Raw genomic sequence first — 20,921 nt, forward strand, 5'->3', positions numbered from 1 at the left:
TTGAAAAACACAATGAAGTTTTCTAATCGCATTAGCCTTTTTTCTGAGATAGAGTCTTGCTCTGTCGCCCAGGCTGGAGTGCAGTGGCGTTATCTCAGCTCACTGCAAACTCCACCTTCTGGGTTCAAGCAATTCTGCCTCAGCCTCCTGAGCAGCTGGGACTACAGGTGTGCACCACCAGGCCTGCCTAATTTTTGTATTTTTAGTAGAGACGAGGTTTCACCATGTTGGCCAGGCTGGTCTTGAACTCCTGACCTCGTGTTCCACCCACCTCGGCCTCCCAAAGTGCTGGGATTACAGGCGTGAGCCACCATGCCTGGCCTGCATTACCCCTTTATACAATATCATCCTGATGCTTTCTAATGCGAATTTTTCAGGTAATTGAAGTGTATCTTTACTTTGGATAGAAAACATCCTTTGACAATTCCTGTCTTATTTGACAGAGTAACAAATTCTTTGATTCAGTCACTGTTATTAACAAATTATTTTACAAAGTTGTAACATAACTATGCCTTTAGGACCTTGCTGTACAAGGTTCTCTATCCAAACACCTTATAGCCCCTGCTTACTACCTAAAACCTAGAGTCTTTGGAGTCTTCTGTCAGTGGGCCAGAGTACTTTTCTTGTGGCCTAACATCCTACCCCCGCCACCCTGGCCACCAAACCCTCGCTTTGCTATGTCTATATCTGCTGCTGAGTTTGGAAATGTGTTAGCTGAAGTTGTTACAATAATGTATTCATCACCTTACTGAAGGTCTTCATGAGATTTTTAGGGCTCTCCCAGAAGGGAAAGACAGTTTCTGCTTGTCGTCTTTGTGGCATCTATGCGGCCTATATTGCTTCTCAGTGATTCTGTGAGCTTAAATAATATTTTAATTATGTTTTTCATTTTCAGGTCTTCCTACAATTTCCTAACATTGATTGCTTAAAATATTTAAGTAAAAAGTGTCTCTAAATCAAATTTTAATTTCCATAAATGTCTAGAGCAATGGCTACAAATTAACATGCAATTTGAATTGGTGTTCTTTGGCGATATGTTCAGATAAATGGTGACCAGATCTCAATACGAGGAATTATGAAGGGTTGCCAATGTGTTCTCCAGTGAGAAGCATTTAACTCTCCGGTGTTCATGATAAGAAGGTTGATAGTTCAAATAATTTATTGCTGTTTTATAGTATACATAATTAAATGAAACATGTTAAACTCAAGGGAATTTTTAATAGGTTACTTGCAATTGTTATTGCAGGCAACAACTTGTACATGATTTTATTTCCAAATCCACAAAAAACAAATTTTATACAAATCAGCACTGTAAAAATGTCAATTACAGCCCCAGAGGCTTTGCTGGCAGAATAATTGTCTAAATTCTAGAATATGGGAAACAGGTTTTTTTCTGGATTCTTCTTTTTTTTTTTCATTTTTTTTTTTTTACAAAAAAAATTTACAAGTGAAATGTTACTACAAAACTTTTTATAAGGAATTTTTGCAAAACATTTACATTTTACCATCAACTATTTCTGTTTTAAAATCATTATGTAGATTTAATACCCTATGCTGCACATCAATTTATGTGGGATGACAACTTAGTGACATGCATAAAAAAACACCACAAGGCATTAAAATGGAGACTTAAATACAAATATTGTTGCAATAAAACAGTTATAAAATTGAAAAATAGGACCTAAACATCATGCTTATCTAAGTTTGACAAATTAACTTTTTCTCCTAGATTACACATTTTTATTACTGCTCTCATGAGAGTGTGATAAATAATGACTTAACATCAAGTTCTAATGTAATCAGCAACACATACACAAACCTAACCAAAGAAAGTATACTGTAAGAAAAAACTATTCTAACACTGGAGTTTTACCATGATAAATACATAGCTTTGCACTGATAATTACAATAAAGAAAAGTTTTATAACGGCGGTAAAGGGAATGAACAGTGAAATGCCATTAAACAAGACTCTACTGCACATCTGTGCCCTATTACTTATAACAGCTATATCCCACTGAGTCAAATAAAGGACATTGAAATTTACGATTCTTCTAAAGACAGAAAAGTAGACTCAGAATGGTATGCAGAACAGACTGTCAAAATATTTCTAATTTCAGTGGTGAAATGTGCACCTGCTAACACAAATTAACATATTTTATATGCTATAAAGCTATCCAGATTCATTTGATAAATTTATAATAGGCCTCATTGTTGATTAAAAAATAACTTCCATTTCTAATGGACATACATAGGTTTGCATTAGAACTGGTTCATGGAATAATGATGCAGAGTGTTCATACTTGGTATTAACAACAACAAAAAGTGTCACTCTGAGGAAACATGATTAAAACATTAAGAAAGTTTCTTTGCGTAAAAAAATTTATAGCACTGATTGTGTAGCATAATGATAGATAAAATATATATTTGATGTTTCAGCTCCTATATAATAAAATTAAAATTAACACTACCAAATGCTCCTCTGTACCAAACAAAACAACAAACCAATTCTGATGTTTTAAAGCCAGATACATCAGTTGTTAAGAGTACATTAAATAAAATATACAAAACAATTTACAAAATCCAACTAAAATTTAAAGACTCTGTTACAAGTCTACAAAAGCTTTAAGAAACTTGAAATTTATAACCACAGTGTAAAAATTTTTTTTCCTTTAATCTCAAAGCTTTTTTATACAAACTGAAAGCACAAAAGACCTTCAGTTTTATATAACGCTACAAAGGGCTGGCCTAAAGTGTACATAGTGTAAACAGTGATCATTACAGTATTTCTCCTTCATCAAAAATACAAGAAACATCACAATTTTGGAAGATAATTCGCATGAGTAGTACTTTTCCTGAAATTATAGAGAATGCACAAGAAAACACGTACCTATATTCAAACAGTCCCCAAAGTAATGATGTTAATAAATTGAGCAGGTAGGTAAAAACTTTAGTTTTCAAATGGTCAATTTCACTGATTATGATTCTGTGTAAATACTTTTTTAAAACATAAAATATCCTTATTAATATTTAAGTTACTGGTATAATCCAGATTTTTTCATATGAAACTTTTGGCCATCTTTCCTAACAACACCATTTCCTAGCCGGGCACGGTGGCTCATGCCTGTAATCCCAGCACTTTGGGAGGCCGAGGTGGACGGATCACCTGAGGTCAGGAGTTTGAAACCAGCCTGGCCAACATGGCGAAACCCTATCTCTACTAAAAATACAAATATTAGCCAGTGGTGGTGGTGGACGCCTGTAATCCCAGCTACTCAGGAGGTTAAGACAGGAGAATCGCTTGAACCCGGGAGGCAGTGTTTGCAGTGAGCTGAGATCGTGCCACTGCACTCCAGCCTGGGCGAGAGTGCGAGACTCCATCTCAAAAAAAAAAGACCCTTTCCTGTAAGACCCTTGCATAAACCATATATTTTTTTCTTTAGTCACTTACTTCACTGAAAATTATTCTGCCTTTTCAAAAATAAAAGTTTTGCTTCATAATATATCTATTATATATTAGGCTAATTTTTAGGGAAAATTCAGTTATTGATGTAACATAAAAACATTACTGTGTTATAATTTCTAATTACCTTCTAACACAGCACTAGAAATAAAATGGGACTGGCCAATTTTTAGTAGAGGAAAACAAGAATTACAATGTAGTTAAAAGATAATTTTCTGCTGGCCTTGGAAAAAAGTATAATTCTTTCTTTGGCTACCAAGTCAAAGCATAAAGAATTCTGCACATTGTCAACATAACTCATATTTACAAAATACGAAACTACAGAACAATTTACACTCTATGCAAATATTTCCAATATAAACATATTAAATGAAATTTTGTGGTTCAACCTACGGTTAGGAATATAATCAATCCTAACTTCAGAACATTGCATGTTAAGATGTTTCATTTTATTTTTCTGAAGCTATGATGAGTTCTGTTTTAACATTTTTTTCCCCAGCATTTTCCTAAGGTGTCAACCTTAAATTTAACCTAAGATTTAACTCTAAGTTCCTCTTGTGTCTCCAAATGGAGAAAGTAATTGGACTTCACTGATTGTCTGCATACACACTACTATAATGTAGTGGTAATAAAGATCTGAGATGCATCTCAGATTACTGTTTTAGAACTTACCTAATTCAGCTGTTGAAGAATTTCTAACATTTAGAAAAGACGGCCAAAACTATTTTCGGTTGATTTTCCAAAAATCAAGCTAAGGAAATACGGTATTATCCCTATCATCAGTTAACTATCTGTTTTCTGTGCTATAGAGAAAAAGAAAACATGTAAATTATTACTGACTGAATTTATAACAAAGTACTTTCAAAGAAAATAAGTTCAATTAAGGTCCAGCCTGCAAACTACTAAGGTCTTTTTAAACATGTTAACACATGATATTAAGAGATGGGAAGATTCTGTCTAAAGGTTATGTGATATATTTCCAAACAACTACAACTTATAGTATGGAGGAAATACTTTTCTGTTTCCAGTACATCAGTTTACTTTTTGTATTTTTTAAAATTCAACTGTTCATGTGTTGACCCCAAACCCTGGAATACTTAAAGAAGCCAAGAATGAAAACATAATTTCCTACTCTGTAATCCACTTGACCAGCCCATTTCCAGATTTCAAAGGTGTGTAAACAAGTGCAGCACTAGAGGTCTCTGTTATAAATAACTTTTCAGAATTCTTCCATGTTGGTTGAAACATTGGGAGTTGCTGGATTCGAATCTTGAGAAATGGCTGCAACTGTGACAATTCTTGGGGAGCCAAGCACCTCTGTAACAGATGAGTCCAGTTCTCCCGAGGTAACAATGGCAAGAGCTGTCCCACCACCTTTTTTATTCTGGTGCGTTTTGACATGTTTGGAGAGATGATCACTCCGCATAAACCTTTTAGAACATTCTGGGCATTCAAATCTCTTTTCACCTACATAGAAAAACAGTAAATGAAGTTATACACATTTTACTTAAGTGAAATTATAATTTTTAACAATCTTCCTTCTGGTCATATTATATATGAGTTTTTGTACAGTTTCACTAGTTGCAAAATATTTTATTTAAAAATGTTATGAAACAAGCAATGCAAAGAGAAAGACCATGTGATTGCAACAAAAAGACCTGAAGTTTAAGTCCTGCTTCTGCTATGAACTGGAAATAAAAGCTGGAGCAAGTAAATAGCCACCGGACCCTCAGTTTCCCATCTACAAAGCAAGAGGGCTTTTAGCAGGCAATTTAAAATCTCTATCAGATGTAACAAATATATATAATGTTCAAGGCTCATGTCCACTGTTCTTCCAAACTGCTAACCTGGGTTTTAGTTTTAATCATGGTGGCATGAAATATCTTAGAACCATTTCAAATAAACTAAGTTAATAATTTAATAGTGTACTGAGTTCTTTACAAGGCAAAAATGGGAGGCAGGCACATGCTACATTTAGAATTTAATAGAGTTTTTAGGTTTCATAAGATAACACTTAGTTTCTGTTGTCCAAAGAAATTCTTAAATATGCTTTCTTCAAAATATAACGTAGTTCTACTGGACCGACTTCTTTGTTTTGGAATAAAAGCTAGTTTAATGTTAACTAAAAAGAAAAAAGCCATTTTGTTTTTGTGTATAATAAATGAGGCATATCAAAATTTGGTTAACTGGTTTATCCTGATGTGCTCAATGAATAACTGTTAGCTGTAGATCTTCCCTCTAAAACTGTTACTTAAGGGACTGAAATGTTGTTTTCCCAGTCCGATAAAACTTGGATAATAAGTGATAGGGTTTGGCTCTGTGTCCCCACCCAAACCTCTCTTGAATTATACTTCCATAATTCCCACATGTTGTGGGAGGAACCCAGTGGGAGATCACTGAATCATGGGGGTGGGTTCCCCATACTGTTCTTGCGGCAGTGAATAAGTCTCACAGGATCTGAGAGTTTTATCAGGGATTTCTGCTTTTGTGTCTTTTTTGTTTCTTTGCCTGCCACCATCCACATGAGATTTGATTTGCTCCTCTTTGCCTTCTGCCATAATTGTGAGGCCTCCCCAGCCATGTGGAATTGTGTCTTTATCAGCAGCGTGAAAACAGACTAATACAATAAGAAAATTCAATTTGGATAATTTCTTTTCTTGGCCCTGCTTTTGACTCACCAATAAAAAAATCTATAGGCTCAAGTTGGTTCACATCAGATACTCTCTCTTTTTCTTTACATTCTCTTTTTCTTTACGTGTGTGCTTTTACTTTTTCATACCCTTTGAAAAAACCATTAGTCTTCCTTATTATTATTATAAACAAATATTAACACTTATAGGACCACTGCACTCAATACAATATTGTATTAAACATCCATGTGAAGTAACACAAAGAAGTTTCACCTCCGTGTCATACCACACACCAAAATACATGTTATAAAGATTTAAAACCAAGTATTAAAAAAAAAAAAAGGAAAACATTTCTATAACCTAGAGCTTGGTGATACTTTAAAAAGTACAACAGGTTATTTAGAAACTATAAAGGAGAAAACAGACAAATCTGACTACACAAAAATACAATACTTTGTATGACTTAAGATCCCATAAAGTTAAAGGAGAGAAAAAAAAGATCAACAGAAGCATAAAAACAATGTGATAAAATTTAACACATTTTGATAAGCGCTCTTGGCAAACCAGGAATAAAAAGTTATTCTTTTACCTGCTAAAAGTCATTGGCACCCTATACTGCTACATATAATTAATGGAGAAACTTCTGAACTATTACTTTATACATCAGGAACAAGATAGGAGTGCTATTATATATATCATTACTACTTTCAACATAATACGAAACATTCTTACCAAGCCTACATATAAGACAGTAAAATGAAATGAGGTACAATCATTGGAAGGAAAAAAATTGAAATATATTATTATTTACAGTTATTATTATTTACATAAAAAATCTGAGAAAATAAACAATTAGAATAAATTTGTCGAGTGGCAAGATTCATGATCAATCGATAATAAGCAACACCATCCATTAATTACATAAATCAACATGTAATGCAAATGTTGAGACTACAGTGAGCCACTGCACTCTAGCCTGGATGAGAGAGCCAGGACTTGTCTCAAAAAAAAAAAAAAAAAGTGTGTAGACAAGGCCCTGACCCCAGGTCAGACACAAACTCTATGCGAAGCCACACTTGGCAAGTCTGGTCTTGGTATCTTACTCCAGGGTCTAGCTAGGTTCCAACAGGAGGAAGCTGGGATTTCTCTGTACAAAGGTGGAGGTAGTGGACTACTTTAAAAAAAAAAAAAAATGTATTTAGGCTGGGCACGGTGGCTCATACGTGTAATCCCAGCACTTTGGGAGGCCGAAGTGGGTGGATCGCCTGAGGTCAGGAGTTTGAGACCAGCCTGGCCAACACAGTGAAATCCTGTCTCTACTAAAAATACAAAAAAAAGTAGCTGGGTATGGTGGTGCACACCTGTAATCCCGGCTACTTGGGAGGCTGAGGCAGGAGAACCACTTGAACCTGGGGGGTGGAGGTGGCAGTAAGCACTGCATGCTAGGAGATAAATTACCTGCTATAACTGCCCCAGGTGTGCCTGCCTACCAGACACCCCATCTTGCAAGACCACCATTAAAAGTCTCGCTTCCATTGTTCGTGTCTCCATTCTTTGGGTTTGGACAGGTAAATGTGTATGTCTCACAAACCTGGGGGCCTGTCTGGGATCTCTGTACGTGCATGGAGTGGGACTCCAGCTGAGAGGGGAGAGGCGTCCCGCCCGATTTAGGTGGCCCGCTCTGTCCGGGCATCCTGGCTCCCCACAGAAGACACAGACAAACCTGAGACTGTTATTCAGGAGGCAGCAGAGGTGACACACGGAGAAAAGCAGGCACTGCAGTAACCAAGCAACCTTGTGTAGGAGCCAAGGGAGGAAAACTGGACTATAAGTACTGTCTTGGTGGTTGGGCATTTTTAGAGGTTGAGTGAGTGTGACTGAGATGTACCCTACATTTGAAGCAACAGCAGAGTCTCAATCCATGGTTCTGTTCTCCCATGAGGAAAATGGACAAAGAATGGACAAAGAATGGTCGGAGAATGGATGAAGTGATTCTCGGGGTGTGCAAGAAACCTCCAGTAGGGGGTGCTGAGAACACAGGGAAAAGCTCAGACACAGACTGACCGAAAATGGGAAACCGAAATTCTAGGCCTAGGGGACAAGGGAAAGAGGGAGCCAAAGAGACTCCCTCTGACATTTACCAGGATAGTCCTATGGCCTAAGTTTGGCTCAGATTAAATATTGGGTGTGCCAAGCTTTAATTCTCTATGTGAATAATAAAACCCCAATCTCACAAGAAGAGATGGGTTATGCTCTCTGCTGGACGAAGGAATTAGCCCCCATATTCCCGCTTAAAGAAGAAAAAGAGCCTAGTAAAAACCCCTCACCCAGTGAAAAGCCCTGGGACCTCCTGTCATGCATGCCCCTCCATACATCTCAAAAAATAGGGGACAGGAAAGTCAAGGGGAAACAAGAGGGTTAGAAGAGGAAAGACCTGGATACCATGGAGGTTAAACCAACTGTTCCTCTAAATCCTTATCCAAATTTAAGAAAAGAACTAGAACACTGTAAGAGGGATATTGAAAACTTCCCTATTCCTTCCACACAGCAGGCACCTAGCATGTTCCCTCTTAGGGGAGTTCCCATGGAACAGGGAGAGACTGGCTTTGTAAATGCTCCTAAGTATTGAAATTAGGAATTTCAAGAAAAAAATGAAACCACTCCCAGAAGATCCCCTCAGTTTAGCAGACCATCTGGACCAATTCCTAGGATCCAGTTTTTATACCTGGGCTGAAACGATGTCCATCAAGAATATCCTGCCCATAGGAAAAGAAAGGGGAATGATTAGGAGAGTGGACGTGACCATCTGGGAGAGGCAACACCCTCCCAGGCAAGGAGTCTCACCAGCTGAACAAAAATTTCCAAATGTTAATCCTGAATGGGACAATAATGATCCCAGGGACTGCGCCCAAATATAGGACCTTCGGGAACTGATAATTAAAGGGATCAAGGAATCCACTCGTGGGACACACTCAAGATTCAACAAGCAAAAGAGGAAACTCCCTCTGCATTCCTACATAGGCTCAGAGATCAGATGAGAAAATGCTCCAGATTAGATCTAGAGGACCCAGTAGGGCAAAGTCTTTTGAAGGTTAACTTTGTAATTAAGAGCTGGCCTGACATTACCAAAAAATTATAAAAGATTGATGGATGGAAAGAGAAACCAACTGAGGATTTACTGAGGCAAACTCAGAAGGTCTTGTAAGGAGAAAGGAAGAGAAGCAGAAACAAAAAGCAAAAATCAAGGTTTCCACTGTGGAAGAGGTATTCAGAAAAGGGTTACATCAAGATCCCCCACTTAGGAAACAAGGGAATTATAGACTTCGACACACAGAAAGAAGGGAAATGCAGGGAAAAGGTCCTAAGACTATGAGTGGATGTTGCAAGTGTGGAAAGACAGCACATTTTAAGAGAGGATATCCTAAATGGAAAAAAGAAAAGGTGATACCCTTCAAGATGGTTGATGAAGATGGGGGGGGGGGCAGGAGCTCCTTCTGAGTAGGTCCCACCAGGAACCCTCAATAAATGTGAAGGTGGGACCTGAGGGAAGAAGTGACATTTTGATTGATACTGGGGCAGCTCACTCCTCCCTGATTCACCAAGGGGTACTCTGTAAGGAAAAATTGACAGTATCAGGGATAAAAGAGGAGGGATTTCAGGTTCTAATATCTAAGAAAATGTTAATTACATCAGGACCAAAACAAACTGAGGGGTCACTCATATGTTCCTGAAGTAGGAACTAACCTCCTGCGTCGAGATCTGATTGTGAGATTGGGTTTAGGATTAGGAATAGAGGAAGGACAAAGAAAAGTAGTGATGAGCCTCCTAACAGAGGAGGAAGAAAGAAAAATTAATCCCCTTGTAAGGGTTAGGGAAGGCAACAGAGGGTTAAAAATCACACCCTTACAGATTAAACTAAAACAACCAGAAGTAGTTTGCAGAGAACAATATCCCATTTCTACTGAAGGGAGAAAAGGTCTCCAACTGGTAATAGAGGGATTGATTAATGATGGACAATTAGAACCCTGCATGTTACAATATTCCAATTCTCCCAAAGAGCCTGACGGGTTGTATAGATTGGTGTAAGACCTAAGGGCTATAGATCAAATTGTCCAGACCTACCACCCTGTGGTGCCTAACCCCTACACCCTCTTTAATAAGATACCCTATGAACGTTAAGTGGTTCAATGTGGTGGATCCAAAAGATGCATTCTGGGCATGTACCCCAGACTTTAGGAGTAGGGAAACTCTTTGCCTTTGCATGGGAAGATTCTATAACTAGGAGAAAACAACAGTACCCCTGGACTGTGCTGCCACAAGATTTCATGGAAGCCCCAAACGTATTTGGTCAAATCTTAGAAAAAGTCCTGGAGGAATTTCAACCTTCCAGGGGAACACAGTTGTTACAATACGTAGATAATCTTTTAATTTCTGGGGAGAGAAGGCCGAGGTATCAGAAGCCACCACAAGCTTAATTTCCTAAGAGAAAGGGGATTGCAAGTCTCTAAGAACAAACTGCAGTTTGTAGAAAAAGAAGTTAAATATTTAGGACACCTGATTAGTGAAGGGACGTGAAGAATAAACCCAGAGAGAATACTGGGAATAGTGGGTCTGCTTTTGCCTAAGACAGAGAGAACTCCAAAAATTTTTAGATTTAACTGGCTACTATAGGTTATGAATTGATTCATACGCTCAAAAGACAAAGATTCTATATATCAAGTTACTAGAAGAACCTGATCCCTTGCACTGTCCTCAAAGGAAATTCAGGTGGTGAAAGAGCTAAAGCAGGCCCTCATTCAGCCCCGGTCCTGGCCCTCCCATCTTTAGAGAAACCATTCCATCTGTTGGTAACAGTGGACCACCCTTGGGGTCCTCACTGAAACCTGGAGAGGGAAGAGAGAATCTGTTGCTTTTGTCTCCAAGCTTCTTGATCCTGTATCTTGGGGGCAGCCCAAATGTGTGCAAGCAGTGCTGCCACAGCCCTGCTGCTAGGAGAGTGGAAAGTTAACATTTGGTGGGGCCCTAATAGTAAGCGCCCTATACCAGATCAGGAAAATATTAAACCAAGAGCCGGGAGATAGTTTGAACAGATTCTCAGATTCTAAAATATGAAGCCATATTAGTAAGAAAAAAAATCATTTGCTTGTAACCATAAATATTTGCCTAACTGCAGCCAATTTCCTATGGAAAGGAGAGGAGAACAAAGACATCAGACCAGAAATGCTTAGATATCATAGAATAATAAACTAAAGTAGGACCAAACCTTAGGGAAGCTCCACTACATGATGGGATAAGGCTGTTTGTGGATGAGTCGTGACGAGTGATAAATGGCAATGCTGTCACTGATGGAAATAAACACTCCTTATGTGAGAAAGGTAGATTACCTAATGGCTGGTCAGCCCAAAACTATAAATCATATGGTCTTAACCAGGCCATAAAGTTCCTTAAAGCCCAAGAAGGCACTATATATACTGATTCTAAATATGCTTATGGGGTAGTATACACTTTTGATAAAATCTGGACAGAGCGAGGTCTAATAAATAGCAGGGGAAAATAACTGGTTCATGGGGGAACTGGTCAAACAGGTTTTAGAAAGCCGCCTGCTTCCAGCAGAGGTAGCCATAGTTCATGTAAATGGTCATCAGAAAGGGAACACTATAGAAGCTACAGGAAACAAGCTTGCAGATGAAGCTGCTAAGCAAGCTTCTCTGGACAAAGAAATTAGACTACATAGCCTGCTCCCAGACATCCCTCAGCTAGTATTAAGGCCCCAGTTTACCAGAGAGAAAGAGGAAGAATTAGACTGGACAGGGGTCACTCAGACTGAAGATGGCAAAAGGGTACTTCCTGAAATAAGTAAACCCCTAAGAAGAAAACTAATATCTATATTACACAAATGGAGTCAGTGGGGACCCCAGGCTTTGTGTGAGACAATACTTAGAAATTATGGGTGTGTAGGGATTTATACCCTTGCTAAACAAGCATGTGGAAATTGTGTAACTTGTCAAAAGATAGACAAAAAGGTAATTAGAAAACAGGAAGACCTCCCGGAGTAAGACCACTTCAAAGCATTCAAGTAGATTTCACAGAAATGCCCAAAGTACGAAGACTAAAGTATTTACTAGTGATAGCAGATTACCTTTCAGGCTGGGTAGAAGCCTTTCCCCTTCCAACAGCCACTGCTGGAAATGTGGTCAAAATAATATAAAACAGATTGTACCTAGCTTTGGACTGGTGGAAAATATTAATTCAGACAATGGGAGTCACTTTACCTCAAGGGTGTTAAGGTGAATTACGGAAGGTTTACAAATTAAATGGGATTATCACACCCCTTGGCATCTCCCTTCCTCTGGAAAGGTAGAAAGAATGAATCAAACTCTCACAAAGCATATCATCAAACTCATCTTAAAAACTAAAACACCTTGCACCAAATGCCCCCCAATAGCACTCCTTAGGATTAGAAAAGCCCCAATAAAAGACTTGGAATTGTCCCTCTATGAGTCATTATATGGGCTCCCATATTTGGGCAGAGCTACAGATCTTCTGGCTATGGAAACCAAGGATCAATTCTTAAAGAAACTATATACTGGCCCTATACTCCACCCTGTCATCCCTTAGGTTAAAAGGACTTCTGTAAAATACCTAGGAATCCAACTTACAAGGGATGTAAAGGACCTCTTCAAGGAGAACTACAAACCACTGCTCAGTGAAATAAAAGAGGACACAAACAAATAGAAGAACATACCATGCTCATGGATAGGAAGAATCAATATCGTGAAAATGGCCATACTGCCCAAGGTAATTTATAGATTCAATGCCATCCCCATCAAGCTACCAATGAGCTTCTTCACAGAACTGGAAAAAACTGCTTTAAAGTTCATATGGAACCAAAAAAGAGCCCGCATCTCCAAGACAATCCTAAGTCAAAAGAACAAAGCCGGAGGCATCATGCTACCTGACTTCAAACTATACTACAAGGCTACAGTAACCAAAACAGCATGGTACTGGTACCAAAACAGAGATATAGACCAATGGAACAGAACAGAGTCCTCAGAAATAATACCACACATCTACAGCCATCTGATCTTTGACAAACCTGAGAGAAACAAGAAATGGGGAAAGGATTCCCTATTTAATAAATGGTGCTGGGATAATTGGCTAGCCATAAGTAGAAAGCTGAAACTGGATCCTTTCCTTACTCCTTATATGAAAATTAATTCAAGATGGATTAGAGACTTAAATGTTAGACCTAATACCATAAAAGTCCTAGAGGAAAACCTAGGTAGTACCATTCAGGACATAGGCATGGGCAAAGACTTCATGTCTAAAACACCAAAAGCAATGGCAGCAAAAGCCAAAATTGACAAATGGGATCTCATTAAACTAAAGAGCTTCTGCACAGCAAAAGAAACTACCATCAGAGTGAACAGGCAACCTACAGAATGGGAGAAAATTTTTGCAATCTACTCATCTGACAAAGGGCTAATATCCAGAACCTACAAAGAACTCAAACAAATTTACAAGAAAAAAACAACCCCATCAAAAAGTGGGCAAAGGATATGAACAGACACTTGTCAAAAGAAGACATTCATACAGCCAACAGACACATGAAAAAATGCTCATCATCACTGGCCATCAGAGAAATGCAAATCAAAACCACAATGAGATACCATCTCACACCAGTTAGAATGGCGATCATTAAAAAGTCAGGAAACAACAGGTGCTGGAGAGGATGTGGAGAAATAGGAACTTTTACACTGTTGGTGGGATTGTAAACTAGTTCAACCATTATGGAAAACAGTATGGCGATTCCTCAAGGATCTAGAACTAGATGTACCATATGACCCAGCCATCCCATTACTGGGTATATACCCAAAGGATTATAAATTATGCTGCTATAAAGACACATGCACACGTATGTTTATTGCAGCACTATTCACAATAGCAAAGACTTGGAATCAACCCAAATGTCCATCAGTGACAGATTGGATTAAGAAAATGTGGCACATATACACCATGGAATACTATGCAGCCATAAAAAAGGATGAGTTTGTGTCCTTTGTAGGGACACGGATGCAGCTGGAAACCATCATTCTTAGCAAACTATCACAAGAACAGAAAACCAAACACCGCATGTTCTCACTCATAGGTGGGAACTGAACAATGAGATCACTTGGACTCGGGAAGGGGAACATCACACACCGGGGCCTATCATGGGGAGGGGGGAGGGGGGAGGGATTGCATTGGGAGTTATACCTGATGTAAATGATGAGTTGATGGGTGCAGCACAGCAACATGGCACAAGTATACATATGTAACAAACCTGCACGTTATGCACATGTACCCTACAACTTAAAGTATAATAATAATAAATAAATTTAAAAAAAAAAAAAAAAAAAGGACTTCTGACTCAAACTTCACCTCTTGAGTTCATGGTTCACCACTTTCAGCCTGGTGATTTGGTGCAGATTAAGACTTGGAAAGAAGACAAGCTCCACCCAAGCTGGGAAGGTCCCTATCAAGGGCTCCTGACCACTGAGACAATCATGTAAACAGCTGCATGAGGTGGACTCACTATACTCAAGTCAAGGGACTGGTAAAGGAGATCCTGGAGAGGTGGGGAAAATACCAGTGGAAAGGGCATGGGTCACCTGAGGAACCCTTAACTCTGAGAAAAATCTGAAAAGAAACCATGGACTGGCCCCAGTTCTGGAAGAGTCTTGGTTATGTGGGTTAGGGGCAGACATCACAGGGAAAGACCCCCTAGGGTGATTTATTCTTAAACTCATCAAAAACTCAACCCTCCATGTGCCTGGTACTACTCCAAGCCCAGGCCTTAGTAAACACTTTAGTCCACCAAATAATGATCCTAAAAGGTTAAAAATAATTGAGGTAAAGGATGTAAAGCAAACCTCAAAAACTGAGGGTATGGGGATGTGAATGCCTGGGTTGAGTGGGTCAAATTTCTGGTACAAGCCCTGAACAAGAGTAATTACTATGCATGTGCTGTGGGAGGACCTCAGGCACAGGTGGCTCCATTTCCCCTAGGATGGAATAATGATACTGACGGAATGCGTTCCATATTGGCTCTATACCAAGACAATGATGCATGGGGAAATGAGACTTGTAAGAGTCTGTCATTGCTCTTTCCCGCATTGCAGAGAGGGGTCAGAACCCCTCATTCTCTACAGGGAATATCAACTACTACTCTTGCGTCTCTAGGCAGGGGTCAGAGTTCAATAAGCCCATGGGAGAACTCTCAACTTGTACCCACATCCTAAGCATCACAGGTGAGTCAGGCAATGGCAATTACTCAGCTCTCCATACACCACAGCTGATGTCTGGTGGTATTATGGGAAAAAAGGAGGATAAGTTGTTACCATCCAATTGGACTGGGACTTATGCTTAGGCCAGTTGGCCATTCCCTTCATCCTGGTATTTCGTAAGATACCTGAAAATACACAGGCCACCAAAACCAGAGAGATTTGACATATCTTTTGATCCCAATATATACGTTAACTCTATAGGAATTCCCGGGTGGTGCCTAATGAATTTAAGGCCCAAAACCAAATAGCAGCTCCGTTTAAGTCAGCACTCTTCTGGTGGTCAACTATTAAGAATGAGGACTGGATTAACTACATACATCTATTATAATCAACAGAGATTCATCAAGTATACTCGGGACATCCTAAAAGGGGTGGCTAGCCAGTTAAATGCCACCAGCCAAATGGCCTGGGAAAACAGGCTTGCGCTAGACATGATACTAGCAGAAAAAGGGGGCATATGTGTTATGCTGGGTGGGAAATGTCGTACTTTCATTGCCAACAAAACTGCCCCAGATGGGACCATCAGAAAAGCTTTACAAGGACAAACAACTCTGGCCAATGAACTGGCAGAAAATGCTGGAATTGACGACCCATTTATGGGCTGGCTAGAAGATTGGTTTGGAAAATGGAAAGACATGGTAGCTTCAATCCTTACATCTCTCATAATTGTGGCAGAAGTCTTAATAGCAGTGGGATTTTGTATTATCCCTTGTGTGGGGGAACTAGCACAGAGATTAAAACAGCTATTAATAAACACATGCCCATGACATAACCAGCAAAACAACCTGCTACTATTAAAAACGAAATTAAACTCACTCTCCTATGAAGGAGAAAGTAAACGACTTCTAGAGCAATTCGAGGACAAAAAGGATTTAGACGAAAATGAGACCGAAGGAAGTAAACAGAAAAGAGGAGGGAATTTGTGAGAAAATGTTTTAAATGATCTATTTTCAAGGCATGATAAATCTAAATACTGGCAACTAGCCTGCGGATGTAACAAACCACACGGCTCATGCACCTAGAAGGTCACAATGAGCAAGCAGAATGTAGAGAACGGGTCAGCCCATAAAAGGGAAGAAAGTTTCATTATTGGGAAATCAAAACTTAAGCGGGGAAGGGAAGGTTATACCCTTATTAGGGGAATAATGAAACTTAGACAATGTCCGGGAAGATTGTAACCCCATAATACTTGACCAATGAGGAACTGGGGGAGGGATTTGTGTGCTAGGGGGTAAATTAACTGCTGTAACTGCCCTGGGTGTGCCTGCCTACCATACACCCGATCTTGCAAGACCGCCATTAACTCTCGCTTTTGCTGTTCTTTGTGTCTCCAAGTGAATTCTTTGGGTTCAGACAGGTGAATGTGTTTCTCACATTAAGGAACATGGTAAAAGGGACTTTGCAGATTTAGCTAAGGTTATGGAGCTTAATATAAGCTCTGAATTATCCAGTAGCGCATAATCACATCAACTCTTAAAAGCAAAGAGTTTTCTGTAGCTGGAATCAGGGAGATCAGAAGTGTGAGGGGAAACATGCCCTGCTGTTGCTGGAGGGGGCCACACGGACAGTATGAGAAGGAGTGTGGGCAGCCTCCAAGTGTAAACACTGGCTCCCGACTGCCAGCTGGCAAGGAAACAAGGACCTACATTCTACAACAGAAAGGAACTGAATTTAGCTGACAATTCAAATGACTTTGGAAGCAAGTTTCTCCCCAGGGCCTTCAGTAAGGAATGCAGTCCCACTGATGCCTTGATTTTGGCTCTGTGAGAAACTAAGCAGAGCACCCAGCTGAGCCCCCTTGAACTCCTGACCTAGAGAAACTATGAGGTAATAAATGTGTGTTATTTTAAGCGGCTAAATTTGTGGTAATTTGTTGTGGCAGCAATAGAAAACTAAGCTAGTTACTATGATATAACCTTATAAAAAATGTAAAGCCCAACACATTATAGCTGACCTAATATATGGCTCAAGGTATGTAAAACATCTTCATTACAAGTATCCAAAGTATGTCAAGAACAAATTTCAAATTTCATTTCTTCATGAAAATCTCAATGTAATTTTTAATAAAGAAATTTTTAATAAACTTGGGTATAGGAAAAAAATGCTTCTTTTGTCTAGAATATCTAAGAGAATATCATGCTTTATCACATTAAGAAAATGTAGCCTTTTAAAAGGATTTAAATATAATGTTCATATTTAGAAACTACATTACACTACTTACTATTATAATATTCTTAAGAGTAATTTCCCTTGGAAAAAATTTGCTGAGATTTCAAATGGAATGATAGATTGGAATGGATGAGTGGAATAAATCAGATCTTTTAAGCTTTCTGTATGTGAAGCACCTATCAAGAGTCAGCTATCTGGCTGTCAGAGTTCTGCCTAAAATCTGTTTTTCAAGTTGCTACTCTCGAAACTAAGCTACTATAATGTATGAAACATACTTTTAAAATTACTAATGCTATTTGTAAGTTTGTCATTTGATAATATATCTCCATATTTAGAAATTAAAATTAATTTCAAGAGCAAATTAAGGTAATGTATTAGTTTCCTGGGGCTTCTATAAGAAAATACCACAAACTGGGTGGCTTAAAACAACATAAATTTATTTTTTCACAGTTCTGGAGGCCAGAAGTACAAAATTAAGATCTCAGTACAGCCTTGCTCTCTCCAAGGACTCCAGAGAAGAGTCCTTTCTTGCTTCACCCTAGCTTCTGCTGACTGCTAGCAGCCCTTGGCATTCCTTGGTTTGTAGCTGCACTGCTTCAATCCCTGCCTTTGTCTTTGCCTGGGCTTTTCCCCTGTGTCTTCTCCTCTTATAAGGACATCAGCTACTGAGTTTAGGGCCCACCCTAATCCAGTATGGCTTCGTTTTAACTTCATTTCATCTGCAAAGACCCTATTTCCAAATAAGGTCACATTCACAGATACTAGGATTAGGATTTAAACAATATTTTAGAAGAAAATTCAACCCACTAAAGGGACATTTTTTAATGTGTGGCATTTAGAGACCCTAAGACCAATCCTTTCTCTTCCTCCGCAAATTCCTATGTAATTTGAAGACAAGGATGAAGTCCTTTATGAAAACCCACTTCCACATAATGAATAGTAAATATATTTTTTATCCCTTATGACTTTCTTAACAGTTTCTTTTCTCTAGTTTACTTTAAGAATCTGGTTTATTATACATATAACATGTAAAATATGTGTTAATTGACTGTCATCGGTAAGGCTTCTAGTTAATAGCAGGCTATTAGTAGTTAAGTTTTAGGGGAGTCAGAAGTTACACACAAATTTTCAAATGCATGGGGGTTGACATGCCTCACCTCTGTGTTGTTCGAGAGTTAACTGTAATCATTCTTGAATCTAAGGACTCAAGTTATTCAAACTGAGCGCCATGTAGTTCCTGAAATCCACCAACACCCCTACCTGACTCCCAGTCTATCAGTCCCTCCTACACTCTCTTTCTTACCTATGCAGCATGGAATATCTAAAGTCTTTTCATGAGTACCCTAAATTCTCCAGTATCATTTACCTGGGGGGAAAAGTAGATAGTTGCCCTTGGTATACACTAGGATTGGTCCCAGGATCCCAAATCATTTGATGCTCAAGTTTCTTATATAAAATGGTGGATACAGCATTTGCATATAACCTACACACATCCTTCCAAATACTTTAAATCATCTCTAGATTAATTTTATGACTAATACAATATAAATAGTTGTTATATTATTTAATTTATATTATTTTTCATTGTTTTTATTTTTTTCAAAAATTTTCAATCTCTAGTTGGCTGAATCTGAGGATGTGGAATCCACATATAAGGAGGGCTGGTTGTAATAAGGGAGGAAAGATGATAATTTGAGAAGTCGTGCTTTAATTTCCTTGAAGTAGAAAACAGAGTAAGGGAGGTTGAAAGGGAGTGACAAGGGATATAAGAAGACTTGAGGTTTAGATAATAATTAAGTTAATGAGAAAACCGACAACGAAGATTGATAGGCAGTTCTGAGAAACTGGTTGAGATTTGAGACCATGAATTTATAGGGACACCAATTTGCATAATGAGTGATTTTTCATTTTTTCCTGTAGCAATTATCAACTCAAATATAGAAGCTCTTTGGTTATTTCATTATAAATGCTTTATTTAGGCTATTTAATCCACTTTAATAGTCTTAACTATCATCTATAAATAGATGACTACACCAAGATCCAGATTCTGAAACTCAGCTGTGAATTAGACATTTCCTGGATATGCTACAGACAGCATCATTCAACATGTCACAAAGAGAACTCATCAACACAACACAAGGGTCATTCTAATCCTTATGATGCTTCAGAAAGAAAGCGGGGCCAGAAGCAAAAACAAGAGATGATATCACTGAACATGGTGAAGAACCTCCAAAACTTTGCTCTTCCATAAAAGCAACAAAAACCTATGGGAAAAAAAAATGTCAAAAGCAACCATTTCAGATTCTGGCAATTAATCAAGGCTTACAGCAATCCACGGAAGTGTTTATTCAAGAAAAATGGCTGAATTTCTGTAAGAACAGCAAGATTTGTGGTATTTTAACTTACTAGTCTCATTTTCCACTCCCCAGCGCTGTGGCAGCCTTGAAAAGTAACAGCCAGAATTCTTGGCAACGTCTGGCAGCCACCAGAGGGAGTGGAACACAGTTGAGGCTCTTTCAAAGCCTAATTCCCAATTAATCATTCCCTGAAGACTCCACTTATAAAACTGTCATATTTCATCTGAGTCTGTGAGGTAGCCCTATGTGAAATGCCTTCTCCCAGAAGTAAGGCAGGGCATGTGTTTGTCTAAAACAATTAGAAGCAAGTATTTTAACTTCATGGATGCCCAAAACAGGGGATATTATTTGGGACAAACAACAGACTAACCAAAAGGCTTTAAAGGAAAAGCTAGCTGAGAGCCAAGACATTCAGAAGAGCTTTAAAAACCTCTGACATATACATGGGAATCCAGAAGGTCACACATACGTTTAGGGCTGTGAGCCTGCTCAGAATAGCCTAAGAAGGCCCTAACTAATCTGGGCCTAATCCTGAGGCTCTAGGTAAGCAGAAAGTGAAGGCTAAGGCAGAGATGTCAAATGACTGGCTGAGTGTTGAAGGCAAGCTGCAACATGCACAAAGAACCTTTCAGCACAGGCTGAAAGACTCATTGGTTCCAAGGTGTTTAAAGAAAGAATATTTGAAAAATAGGTAAAAACTTCCCCGATTAAAAAAAAAAAATTGCATATCTAAGAAGCTCAATGAACTCAAGTAGGTTAAATGCAGAAAGTCACATGGAGTCACATTATAATCAAACTGCTGAAAGACAAAGAGAAAATCTAGAAAGCAGCAAGAGTAACTACATTTAGAGCCTTGGAAGACAATTAGCCTCTTGAGCCTTCAGTTTACTTATTTATGAAATGATGGGGTTAAACAAAATAATTTTCAGGAGTCCCTTTGGCTCTAAATCCTATTATCCTTGGCAGAGTTAACAGAAG

General features: G+C 38.7%; 1 protein-coding gene across 2 annotated transcripts in view; it reads right to left on the reverse strand.

The window, feature by feature from the left end:
* Nucleotides 1-1,141: 1,141 nt before the first annotated feature.
* The window catches only part of SP4 (Sp4 transcription factor), an 86,002-nt gene continuing 66,222 nt past the window's right edge, over nucleotides 1,142-20,921 (reverse strand). For both annotated transcript variants that reach the window (XM_007981921.3, XM_007981920.3), the window contains exon 6: nucleotides 1,142-4,928. In XM_007981921.3, the coding sequence (XP_007980112.2) occupies nucleotides 4,681-4,928 (248 nt within the window). In that variant the 3' untranslated portion in view covers nucleotides 1,142-4,680. The remainder of the gene's footprint in view (nucleotides 4,929-20,921) is intronic.

This window comes from Chlorocebus sabaeus, chromosome 21 (genome assembly GCF_047675955.1).
Source record: "Chlorocebus sabaeus isolate Y175 chromosome 21, mChlSab1.0.hap1, whole genome shotgun sequence".
Classification (NCBI taxonomy): domain Eukaryota; kingdom Metazoa; phylum Chordata; class Mammalia; order Primates; family Cercopithecidae; genus Chlorocebus; species Chlorocebus sabaeus.